The 12,738-nt window shown below is 37.4% G+C and overlaps 1 protein-coding gene and 1 long non-coding RNA gene across 7 annotated transcripts in view; one reads left to right on the top strand and one right to left on the bottom strand.

The window, feature by feature from the left end:
• Nucleotides 1–3,405: 3,405 nt before the first annotated feature.
• The window catches only part of SLC12A1 (solute carrier family 12 member 1), a 52,940-nt gene continuing 43,607 nt past the window's right edge, over nucleotides 3,406–12,738 (bottom strand). For all 5 annotated transcript variants that reach the window (XM_041123325.1, XM_030012980.2, XM_041123326.1 and 2 more), the window contains 4 exons: nucleotides 10,396–10,482; nucleotides 7,975–8,110; nucleotides 5,584–5,651; nucleotides 3,406–4,552 (listed from right to left, as the gene is read on the bottom strand). In XM_041123325.1, the coding sequence (XP_040979259.1) occupies nucleotides 4,417–4,552; nucleotides 5,584–5,651; nucleotides 7,975–8,110; nucleotides 10,396–10,482 (427 nt within the window). In that variant the 3' untranslated portion in view covers nucleotides 3,406–4,416. The remainder of the gene's footprint in view (nucleotides 4,553–5,583; nucleotides 5,652–7,974; nucleotides 8,111–10,395; nucleotides 10,483–12,738) is intronic.
• Nucleotides 5,676–12,738, top strand: part of LOC115340946 — a 42,895-nt gene continuing 35,832 nt past the window's right edge. For both annotated transcript variants that reach the window (XR_005932334.1, XR_003923252.1), the window contains exons 1-2: nucleotides 5,676–6,149; nucleotides 8,063–8,146. This is a non-coding gene — a long non-coding RNA (uncharacterized LOC115340946). The remainder of the gene's footprint in view (nucleotides 6,150–8,062; nucleotides 8,147–12,738) is intronic.

Here is a 12,738-nt window from a genome sequence, read left to right as displayed (position 1 = left end):
CCCACCCCAGTCTCACTTAGAACAGCTGTCTCTCTCACAGTGATTAAGGTCTGTAATTTAAAAGGCTGCTGTGAGGCTGTTTATTTATAACGAAGCTCTATTTTTGATTGTGTGTTTTGCTGTACAGTGTGGGGGCTGTGGAATTTTGCCATTGCTTTTTACTTTGTTCCAGAACAACCTTAGTGCTTATTTTGTTTGAAACTGAATTTCCTCTGATGAAATTCCAGCCATGGTGTGACTGTGTGTTATTGCTCTTGTTATTTGTGGGGAGTGTGAGCTAAAACTTGCTGTATTTGTTTGTTGTTGCAATGGCACAGCTACGTTTTCCACTTTTCCTAGCAGAGTCAAGGCCAGTGCAAGATGTCCCCTCAGCAGCACTGGCCATGCAGCCTCGATGGGCTATGTACCTGCCAGGGGGCTGTGCCAGCCAGGTACCAGAATGAATAGATGTTTAAACAGCATTTTGATGTATGCTGAACTGCACTGTTACAAAGCCTTGATTTTCCTCACCTGTAACTTGAGGGCTGAGTCATTCATTTGGAAAACAGCTGCAGCACTTTAAGGGTTTATTGCCCCTTTGACAAAAGTTACAATCTGGTAATAGGGGAGAGTGAGAAGGATGTAGGAGTGATCCTCAGTTACTTCATTGAAGTCCCATGATAGTCAAACTAATTGAAGGAGCAGCTTGAGGGAGACCACTGAACTTCAAGCTGAAGAGGCTGAGTGTTCCTCAAATTCTGTTCTCCCAGCTTTGCTGATAAATTGGGCACCTCTGCCAGAGGGGAGGTTACAAACAGGTATGGGGAGTTAAATGAGTCAGTAATAGCTGATGTAGCTGTTTGCCCCATATCTACATGTTACTTGTTGCCATGTCTGTTACTTGTAAACTACTAATCAGTTGCTGAAACTGTTTTTGCCTTAAAGAAGATCTTGAAATACCACATGGAATCGTAGAACAAGAGGGAAAAGATGAGATATGTCCAGATTTTCTGAACATGAAGGGCAGCCTGTCATATTTTGCCTAGCCAGGAAGGCTTATGGTAGGGCTTTTCAAAGATGTGATGAAAATTGCAGAAGTTTAAGACTGGTAAAATTTACTATGCAAGTGGCTGGAGCTTTGTACTTTGTGATTAGGATGATTAGGTGGAGAACACCTTTGGGTGTGAAGTATGATAGTAGCATGCTCTTTGCACAACGTGGCTTGAGCAGCTGCAGCTGTTTATCTTCTGAATGTGATGCCTTTTTGGTTAGGTAGCTTTTCTACTTGCACTGTTGGGTTGCTAATTTAAAAATTAACAGACAAACAACCCCCCCCCCCCCCCAAACTAATCTCTGTTGGGGACTGAAAATCTAGTGAAAGGCATGTTGGAAGAATGCTGTTCTGGAGCAGTAGGTGGGGACACCTATTACAGTTCCTAAGCGCTGTGCCCTAGGGGTATATGATCAAGATGGGCAACTTGCCAGTGGTTGTAAAAAGATTTAAGGAAAATGTATTCTCTGAACTATGATAAAATGCCTTCTGTGATACCTGTTGGAGGCCCACTAACATTAGGAGGAAAAGGTAAGATGCACTGATGAGAGGAGCAGTAGTGGATCATTTTAACAGGCCCTTTGGCACAAGCTTAGCTGTGCAGGATGCCTAGACTTTTGAAGAAGACTCAAAATATTCTTTGTTTTTGCTTCATAGCAACGGTATTTTCACACTTTAATGTCCCTGGTCACCTTATCTATGCTTGCTTTTGTTGTGGCTGATCAAATCAACCCTAGATTATATAAACCTGCGGAGTTGGTAGTCTGATACAAGCTCAAAATGTGCTAGACAGTTTTAGAGCCATATTTTTTCTAGAGATGGCAAACTTGTAATTAGAATTCAGTTACTAACATGGTGATTAAAATTCAGCAGTTGTTTTATGCATGATTTATATAAAAGAGGAAGTGTCTGTTACAGAGTGGGAAAGGAGGTGGGTGGACTAACAAAATTTTGCAATAGAAGTTGCAATTTAAGATGGTCCATAATTAATATGCTCTCCAAACTGGTCTTGCACACACTTCGGAAATCATGGTGAGGAACAAGAAATAGAAGCTCCATGGAAACTGTTGTGTTGAAATTACTTGTGAATTTGTGGAAGTAACGCTTTCAGGTAGTTAAGCACTATTGCATCTAGAGTTTGTGCTGCTGGTTATAATATTGTTGTGTGGATACATTATCTAATTAATCACTGTAGTCTAAGCAAGGATTTTTACAGACATATGTGTGTTAGTACTTAGTTTTTGATTGCTGTTCATTTGGAAACGTATCTCTTGGGATTTATTGTTGCAATGCCCACAGCAATGTGTTTGTGAAAGACAAGTGCAAATAGTATTGAAAGTGCCATTGCTGGTTCATATTGTGCTCCTCTTTTTGGATGTCCTTAGGTCCCCCAGATCAGTTTGGGTTGATGTTCCCCGTACATTGAGAATTACAGTGCTTGGGAATATTTAGGAAACAATCCCCACTCATGTACATAATTGAAGGGCTTAATGTAGGTGTGCAATTCCGCCAGATCCTTCCACAGATTGTGATAAGAAACATACTCACAGAAGGCCTAAGTGGAGCCTCCCTAAAAACTCTTTTTCTTTGCATTGGCTGCCTGTACCACATGCAGATTATACCTGTTTGGTGTCTGAAGTGAGGTGGGAAAGATGGTGGCCATTGCAGTTCTACAAAGGTGGAAGGACCTGACAGCATGTAACGAGCTCCTGTATCATTGCTAACATCGCTGTGAAGGATGAGGATAATCTCCCTGTTTTGCAGGTGTGGAATGCGAGGTTTGGTTTGCTCAGAGCTGTGCAGGAAGCCTAGTATATTTAGGAAACTCATATATCTGTGTCATGCAGCTACACTGCAAAATGATCCTTCAACCTGGTTGTAAAAGCGTAAGAAGGAGCAGAGGAAGAACATTATGAGAAACTACCAGTATTTCATATCCTGCCTTTAATAGATGGAGAAAATAAAACATGGATTATTGGGTGACATTACCACGTTCTGCTGAATTGCTGCTGTTGAACTTGGAAAAATATGAATATCAAATATTTTTCATTTTTGGAGATGGAGTGCTAGATCCTCTGCAAGTTAAATTCTAATAATTCAAGCAAAGATGGAAGCCGAGGCCTGGTTTAAAATAAACATTTAGTGAAATTCAGGGTCCCTTGGCTTTCCTGGGGCTTAGATTTCATTTGAAGTCTGCAAAGGAGTTGCAGAACTACAGTAATTAAATTAGCTGTGTTCTTTAATGGTCTTTAATGTAAATAATGCTTACAGATATGATGTAGCTTTCCCCACTAAAAAGAGAAGCTGCATTTATTGACAGCTGAAATTATAAAGTACTATGATGTTGCAGAATAGAAAATAGAGAAATTACACAACTTAATGGATTTCTTTTATTTTAAGTTAGTGTATAATGAATATTATTTAGAAAGTCTAAAAATAAGAGAAATATTTTATATAAATCAAAAAATAAGGCATTCAACTCAGCTAATGGAGTTTTTGTTGTTTTCTAATCACATAAATCACTGTACATGTTATCCCAAAGTATAATAATGTCAGACTGTATTAACCCTAACATTCATAGCAAAAATTGTCAGAATACCTAGTATGTCACTAATTTCTTTGTGAAATTTACTTACCACATTTAATTATTGCAATCATACATTCCATGTCAGAGCTTGAAAATTCATTATCAAGTCTTGTTATATATAGTCCATTTTTATATATGTAACTTTTTTGTTTGTCAGTTAATTAGAAGCATTTGAGTTAATATAAATTAGCAGAACAATTTAAGTAAAAGCATCTGCTGTAGGCATAGGTCTTAATTTGGCAGTTTTATAATTAAACAGCATTGCAGGTATTCTACTTGCATTATCTCAATTTATAACTTTGACCTGATGGATACTGTACAGGTTTTTTTTCTCTCTTCCAAACTGGTGCATTTCATTGTAATCCTCCTCTATGTCTATTAGCAACTATGACAGTGCAATTTGAAAGAAGTATTTATTTATAGATTTAATCTATTTTGTATTGTAGGGGTTAATTTTGGCTTTCTAGGATAAATATCAAAAGCATTTTCAATACCTTATAAAATTAGTGGAATTTTTTCTCTGTGTGTTCAAATTATTTTGCTGTCTCATGTGAGATATATATATATATATGGAGGTAGATTTTCCTTCTTTTGCCTGTACTGGAGTGTAACACCAGCAGGATCATTTACCTTTTTTTTGTCTAATTTTTCACTGTGTTGCTCCGGATTTTTGAAAAAATTTCTGTCAATTAGTTAATTTTTAGATCTGTATTAGATAAGTTTGTCTTTAATAAATCACTGCCATTAAAAATGTAGGCGTTGAAATCAAGCAAGGGATATTCTAGGCACTGATGTTTTTCTAAGAATAGAAAGTCAGTACATTTTTGTGGTTGCCCCTGACCATTAAGATTGGAGGAAGGTTCTTGGAGAGAATTTCTAGCCAAGCCATATACAGGTAATCAGACACTACTCCTTTTCTTGCCACTGGAAGACTCCTGTTTAGACAGAGAGGAAAATAAAATTAACATTATAAAGACAGGGGTAGCCCTGATAACATGCATCTCACTAAATATTGAGTAGAAAACATCAGCTGTTCATATACAACTCTGAATGTTCATAATTAGACTACATGATTGTTTTAATCTTATAAAGCACAAAGCTACCATTAGGCCTTAATCTTGCAAACTCTTGCTCACCTGGTTAGTGCCATTAACTTGGCTAGTTGTACTGGACAGGGACTGCTTGTGCTTGTTTGTAACCTTAAACTGGTAAAGAAGCATTTTTGGGGTCATGAAACCCACACATAATATGATTTTTAAAAAGGATAAAAATACAGTACATGCATAGTTTTGCATTCCATCATCTTATTTTCTGATCTGTAATTACTGTGAGGTGGGAGTTTTAAAGTATGAGTCAATTTATGGTAAACATTACCTCATCACTTCTTTTTTGGAGACTGAATTAATAGAGCTAAAGAGGTTTATCTGTGCATCACAAATACTAACTAATTTATTGAAGCTGTGTATAAAAAAAATGTGGGTCTAACTAAAAATTGATTCTGAAATTGGCTTTTTTTTTTTAATTGGTGGCTTCTTTTTCTTTATGCAATTGCATCATCCTTATTCAGTTTTATATAGTTCCAAGCAGATGTTGGCTAACAACTCCATTTGTTATGTGCAAACTAAAAGAATCCTTTCTCTAACTTTGAGTTGTTAATAGTTGGGGGAAAAGAAAGGAAAATGTGCATTTTCAGCAGGTGAGTAAGCAAGTGTAACATTCAACATGTAGATTTGGATATGAAGATTACATTTTTGACACATTTTCATGAGTAGAGCTTTGTTTTAAGCCATGAAGAACTACCAGGAAAGATTCATGTTCAGTGTAGTCCCAGAGAACCATCAGTCCAGATGCAAGTCCTTCAAAAGGTACTTAAAAGATTATTTTTGCCCTCAGTGAGGGCTCTAGTCCAGAATCCCTTTACACATTAAATTATTCTCTAAGTTAGAACAAAAATCTTGCAACTCACAGGACAATGAGGTTAGCTGCCCTCGAATGCTCTTGTAAGAGTTCATTCAGACGGACTTGGCGGTAACTCTGATTAAAACAAAACGGGGAAAAGAAAAAAATCAGTTAGGTTAGTGATCCTCAGTTCTGGTGCCTTACAGACTTCTATGCCACCGATTGCCTGCAAGGTTTTCCACAGTTGCTTTGGCAGCATTGAAAGCCAGGTCTGCTCTGTGGTCCAGAGTGACAGAGATTACAAAATACGAGGCTAAGCCATGCTTCTTGATTAGTATAGTTACATGGGGGCCAGAGTTGTTTACCACTGTGTAAGACTTCCTGGGGATGGGGATTATTTTTGTACTGACACCGTACCAGAGCTGGTTCAGACATAGTTTTAAAGTATTTATTTGGCTATGGAATATAGGAACTGTGCAGAACCTCCTTTGTGCTATTGTTTGATGGCAGTTAATATGTTAATTCATGTATTTTTTAAGTCTCCAGCTGCCATGCCAGTATGGCTGAACATCAGTGTGTAAAGGAGCACCTTGCCAGAAATTCCTCTCTTAAACAGGAGACCAGGAGTCTGGAGTAAGACATAGCTGCTTTATGTATTGTGTATTTGTATGGACTTTTACAAATTGCATAAATGGCTGTTACTTTGAGATTCGGCCAAGATTACTTTATGGTCAGGCTAAGGCCCTCAAAGTTTTTATAATTTAACACAAGTCATAGGGAACAAGAGAGCAGGGCAGGTTTGTGTACAGGGAGATGGCAGCGTGGGAGATAGATGTATCTTAACTGGTCTTATAAATTATTCTCTCTTTCCTTGGAGAAGGTAAAGAGCTGGTTTTTCTCCATTCAGACCTTAAATTTTCCTTCTCTACAGAAATTTTGCTGTTCTTTTACACATGTTATATAGGTAAGAATCCTCATAATTTAGCCAGTTGTTATCTCATGAGAGTCATCCTATAACATCACCGTTTATCTGTGCTGCCAGGGTTTTTCTCTGTTGAATTTTAAATGTGTTCTAATGTCCTTCGCAAAATTCCCAGAACTGCCTTACTTCTGAAGATAAGGGGCATATCTTTTCAGGTGTGTAAGCTAAACTTTTTATTACTGTTCTTATTTTATACAGAGATTTAGCATTTTCATATTACTGACTGCTTTCAACTTACAGTTTTTTTTTCCTTGTTCCTTAGTTAGTGACTTAGACAAGACCAAGCTTAATCATGTATTTTTTTTTTCCTGTTGTAACCTCACTTGTTCTGCATGCAAGTGTGGGTATCTGGGATTACATTCCTGTTGTCTTTTATACTGATATGTTCTAGGGGCTCTGACTCCCAAGTTTTGATGATTTATGCTGAGAGTACTTCAAAAGTTTTCTGCCCACAGCTGACTACCATAACTTTATGCTGGTTATCAAATCTATGAAAAGGGTAATACAGTGAGCAGTCAGTCTGCTTCCCAGCTGCTGCAGTCTGTAGTATATAGTGTGCTATCTTAAATCACCATTGATTTCAGCTTATGTTAATATGTCAGGCTGTGACCTCTAGCGGCTCTGAGCTCAGAATCACTATCCTTGCTCTGCTGAGGAAGTTACCAGCACCATAAAATGGACATAACTAAACTCTCAGTGCACTCAGGTTAATCCAACAGGAACCATAAATAAAATTGCTAGATTAATTCTCTGTGAGTTACAGGACAACTTGTCTCTTAAGGGTGGAAGAGTTTGCAGTATCCTTTTGGCACTGGCCTGATGAAGCCTGGCGCTTCATTGCTAAAACGGTACGCTCCAACAAAATTAAAGAGCAGCCTGGGCTCTAATTCACCCAGTGGGTCGACCAACATCAGCCTTAGAGTGCTTCTGAACTGCAGGAGAACTCCTGTGTTGTAGGCAGGTTTAGTCTTCACTCTGCCATTGAGGTAAGAATCCGTGTTAAATCGTGCCTTTGGAAAAATTTCTAGATCCAGTTGTAGGGTCTGGATTCAGTTCTCAATTTCCCAAGTGGTGAATGTTTGGAACTGCACTCTTTAAGAGGTTCAAGCTCTAAAACAGTGGAGCCATTTAATAAACCTCTCAGAAGACCTTACTAGCTCAGGCTCAGTGCAGCACTGTGTGGCTTCTCGTTCAGAGGTGGTTTTCATCTGGCTGGCTCTGATGTGGGCAGAACTTCTCATCAGCCTGGAAAACACTGTGTAAACATGCCAATGTCTTACAAAGTGCTGAATAATGCAATCATAACACACCTCTGCAGTGTTTACAATATAAATCCAATTTGTAAATATCAAGTAAAGGTTTGTACATGTCATATTTCTAATTCCATATCTGGTATTTCACATTTTCTTACTAATCGCTTCAAACATCTGGAGTGTAAGAAAAGGTACACATGTGAAAAGGTAGGCAAGGCTTTACCTTCTCCTTGAACGCTTCCAGCTCTGCATCTGTAATTTTCCATGGAGTCTCTCGCTTTAATTTCTCAGCAGTTGTTATATCCTTGCAGCTTTCATGGAGGCGATATGGTTCAATCATCTCTTCAAAGAACTTCCAGCTGAAACAGGAATTACAATGGAGGCCTTGCTGCAGGGTATGAACTCACTAACTTAATTCACAGACACTATGTATAGCAGGCCCCCCTGACTATAATTGTGGCTGAAAAACATGCAAAATCCTTAACGATTCTTTGCTACATTGTGCCCCAAGTTATATCTGTGCCACTTCAATATGTTGGGGTTGGTTGAGGATAATTAAAAGGTTATTTGAGGATAATTAAACACTGCATTTGGCCTATTATAGTTGCAGAGAATTTTCTGCATTTTCCTGGTTGTAGCAAAAATACTGAAATTAGTTCTACAGTAACTCCAAACTGCAGTATATTGGTTCTAATGTTAACAATGAATATGTGTCTCCTCATAAATACTGATCTTTTATTATTGTTTTAGCATTACCTGGAGCAATCAGCTTCAGCACCTGACTGGTACAGTTTTACTGTTACAGTGTTAAAGAAATGGAGAAACAGGTGATATAAATCTTCTGTGGCAAGGGGCTGAAGGAAATGCTGTAGGTTTTTTGCTATATGGGTGCTCAGATTTATGTTCAATTCCCAACTTTTCCACATATTTTCTCTCTAAATTTCAGTTTGTTTCTTGAGGTTTTTGACTGTCATCATTTGGACAAGCTTATCATCCTTCTGTACTTCCCTGCTTGCCCATTTGTTGAAAGTTTCTATTGTCCCACAGAGACCTCAGGGAGTTTCTTTTATATTAATGTAAGTGTATTTTTATGAGCACTTGATGCTGACAGGCCTCACTGTGAAGTGAAACAAACAGGAGGCTGGACACAGGTTGGACTTTGCTATATGGCTGGGAAATCAAGAGATGGGTTAAAGGCTGTTGACATGCAGCATTTAATGTTGTTGTTGCTAAGTTGCTGGAGAGTTTGTCAACAACCTTAGTGTCTGTTTCAGTATGTAAAAGTGATAATCCTCTTATTAGTGAAATGAATGAGATGCCAGCTGGGAGAGAGATACAGTGGTCTAGCAAGTCTCTGGCACAATATTCACTTGTGTTCTGATAGTGCTGATGCAGCAGATGTGTTTGGTTTTTATGTTAATGCCTGATATGAATTCTTTTTGATAACTTTTATTTATGTAAAATCACTGCATAGTACTGGAAAAAAGAGAACTATTCTACACAGTTCTTGTATAATAAAAAAAAAATTAACTCAGAGATCAAGAGGGCACTAATAAGTGACTTTAGGTATCTAGTCATAAAATCTTTATGTTCTTTAATTGCGTTTCCTAAGTCAAAATCTCCAATGCACTGTAGAAACACTGGTGAATCTAATATTGTTTTTGCAAAGTTATATGTGTGTATAGAAACAGGACATAGAAGGTTTAAGAGACTAACCTGAGATTGCACTTGAACTCAGAGGAAAGGCTTTGGGTGGAGAAGAGGAACTCTTTGACTATGAAATAGCTATGGACCTATCAAGAAGGGAGTAAGGGATGGGATGGAAGAGAGCATAGCAAGATGAGAACATTTTCAGAGGATCTTTAAGACCAAGAGAAATATTGTGAATTGAGTAGGATTCAGTTATTCCCTGAGCAACTTGCTATGTACTTTTGTCTATATAAAGCAGAAGAAATAGGTGATTTCTATAGAGATATGTTTTAGAAAGCAAGGACTTGAAGATTTATTTTTTGTTTTTAGCTAATACAGTTGGAGGTGGAGCTTCCTGAGCACTGTTTTACCAACTTCTTAAACTCTGCCTAAGAGTATCAATTCAGGAGATAAGTTAGTTTTTTAAAAACATTGGACCTTCATTATATTTGAGTGATAGGAGAGTATTACAGTATCGTCCTCGTGGGAAAGGAGAAGTATGCTTATGTTTGGCCAGAAAAATGTTAAGTTAATGAATTCATGGTAAAATCCAGAAGGCTGAGTTGGCAGAGATGGTGAGTTTACAAGAGAATTGTGACTGACTGAATAATATGATGAGGGTAAGTCTATTGCAACCTAAAGAGATATGAAAAGCCATCATAAAATGTCTGTTAAATTTAGTTGCTTGTAAGTATGGTGTCTAATTAGTCTTTATTAAAATTAAGTCTTATCATTACAACATAAAGAAAAAGGCTGCCTATAGTTTTGATCCTTTGAGTTGTGATTGTTAAAAGGTTCTTTTTCCTGCTCTAGGTACTTAGAAAATGATTGCAGTGAAGTGAAAATGTTGTTCTTTGTAGTGTGTTTTGTTTTTTTTTTTAATGCTGAACATAGAAGAAACAAGCTTTTGATAAAGGCTGGCTGCTAAATAATGAATTTTGGTGATGTTTCTTACCTCTCTTTGTTGGGCTTTATATTGATATCACAAATGATATTAATATCAGCAAATTTTATTCTGAATTTGCTTAGAAGTGAAGCCATCCTGAAAACAAAAGAGAGAACATTTTATCACTATATTTGAATGCCTTGCATCAAAGAGCACTCATAAATGAGTTAAGATATCAAATGCAGTTGTCTCATTATCTTTAACTGTATGACAAATTACTTTAAATGCTTTAGTGTTTCAGTTTCCAATTACAGAACTGGATTGATGTGATTGCTGTAGTATAATTCATTTAACTGATGATTGATGAAAATTACAAAAAATGGAAACGAGTAGCAAACAGAGGGAAGGTTGTTTACATTTTGGGAAAAAATGGTACTTTAAGTATTTGCAAAGGCTTAAATTATAAAGGAAAAATATTCAACATATAGTAGGACAGAATTCTGTAATACTTAGAGAAGGCTTTTGTTATTCTATTAAAATCAGAATTCTATGTGTGGAATATGTACAACACTGGTGGTGTATGTGTTGGTGAAAATTTGGTTGGGCACATTGATATGCAATACTTAAAGAATCTGTTTCATTTATCAATTTGTATTGATCTACTCACAGGTTGTCTTTACATATTCTCATAAAAGACAACACTTTGCTTTTCTGCCCCAATTCACAAGAGGAGTAGTTTATAGCTTTGTGTGTGTTTGTGCTGAGGTTAGACAGGTTTAGTTAGGTTGGTTTTTGCCTTTGGTTGAAGCATGGTTGGGAACTTTGTGGGGGTTTTTGTTTTGGGGTTAGTGTGTTTGTTTTGGCTTTGGGGTTTTTTTTTTGGTATGTAAGGTCTGGAATTTGAAAAGGTGAGAAAGTTCCTAGGAGCAAACCATGATAGAAATACATATTTGCTTATGACCTGAGAATTTATTTGTTCTTTTTTTATAAAAGAACAATATACTGCTTATATAAATCTTGTTGCCCCTTGGGGCAATCCTTGTTTTGAACACCTGAAAGAGCAAAGTCTCAACTTCTGTAGAAAGGTTTTAATATTTGGGGAGTTACATATTAGCAAAAGTCCAGGTAAATTTAATTTCTGAATTGCAAATACAATGGATGAAATTATACTTGGATGTTGTTGTATTAGATCTACCTAGGGAATTCAATAACCACCCGGCCTCTGGATTTGTGTCTTTGAAGGCTTCTGTGTGGTGGGTAGAATATGCTGTTGAGGAAAGCTAGTGTTTACGTAGAAATACATACACATATTGTTTTCTTGGAGACAAACTAGGTCATTGTTAACTGTACTGACCATACTCTTCACTCTGGCTTTTGTAGGACAAGCAGTGTATGCAGGTGCCAGAACCGCCTCTGTGAAGATCTGTCATGTTTTGACAAATCCCATTTGATGTCAAAACCTCCGACTTCCTCCTAGCAAAATTTGGTGACTTGAGTGCTTAGATCCAGGAGCCAGTTGTGGTCCTGAACAGCCAAGCTTGGGCAGACTCTGGACAGGGAGGAGAGAACACTTCCCTGCAGGTCCTTGAACAGCTGTAAGGCTTTTTTTACCCAATGATAAGAACAGTTTGTACAAACACTTGTGAATGTCTTCTACAGAAGTATGTTAACTTTAGGGTAATCCTTACAACTGACTGAGCCACAGTGCAGTAAAGGTTGTTTTATGTGAAAGCAAAAGCTTAAGGGAGCATCCCTGTGGCAGCTGTCTTCTGAGGCACTGTGTCGTAATCCTAGTGGTGCTGGCTAAATTCTAACTCTTGTCCTTGCATCCATCGTGCTTGTTTTCCGCTGGAGTTTTGGTTGGATATGTTGTTTTTAACTTGCTACATGGTGCTGCTGCTCTTTGTTAAGCAGTTACTGACTTCCATCGCAAATTGGCCTGCTTCCACCAGTGGTGAAATGGCTGTGCCTCTAGTGTGTAAAGTGCTTTGGAAGGAAAGGTCCTGTATAGAGTGATGATGAAAATAAGTTTATATTAGTACCTTTCATTTGCTTGAAGGCTAATGATGATTATGAAATCTAGACTTTTTTAAAAAAGCTAAGTCAAATCAACTTGGTCTTAGAGTTGATTAACTTGCTTTTTAACTTCTTTACATTTTACCACAGTTAATCACATTTATGTGAGCTATCTGTCTGTGGTATTTGCATATGAGAAGCTTCATGTGCAATTTCACTTACTGTTAACTGGACAACCTCATGTAAATCCCATAAAACTAATTATATTCTCATTACAGAGTGCAGACCACTCTTCTTAGAGAAAGGAATATGAGCTGTTAATGGCAAAAATTGCTGGATGTGAGTTTCCTTTGGTAATTGCCATTTACATTGAGCCTTGAGGGCTATGCCATAACC

Source organism: Aquila chrysaetos, chromosome 5 (genome assembly GCF_900496995.4).
Source record: "Aquila chrysaetos chrysaetos chromosome 5, bAquChr1.4, whole genome shotgun sequence".
Lineage (NCBI taxonomy): Eukaryota > Metazoa > Chordata > Aves > Accipitriformes > Accipitridae > Aquila > Aquila chrysaetos.
Note: the sequence above shows the minus strand (reverse complement) of the source record. Positions and strands in the feature narration are given on the sequence as shown.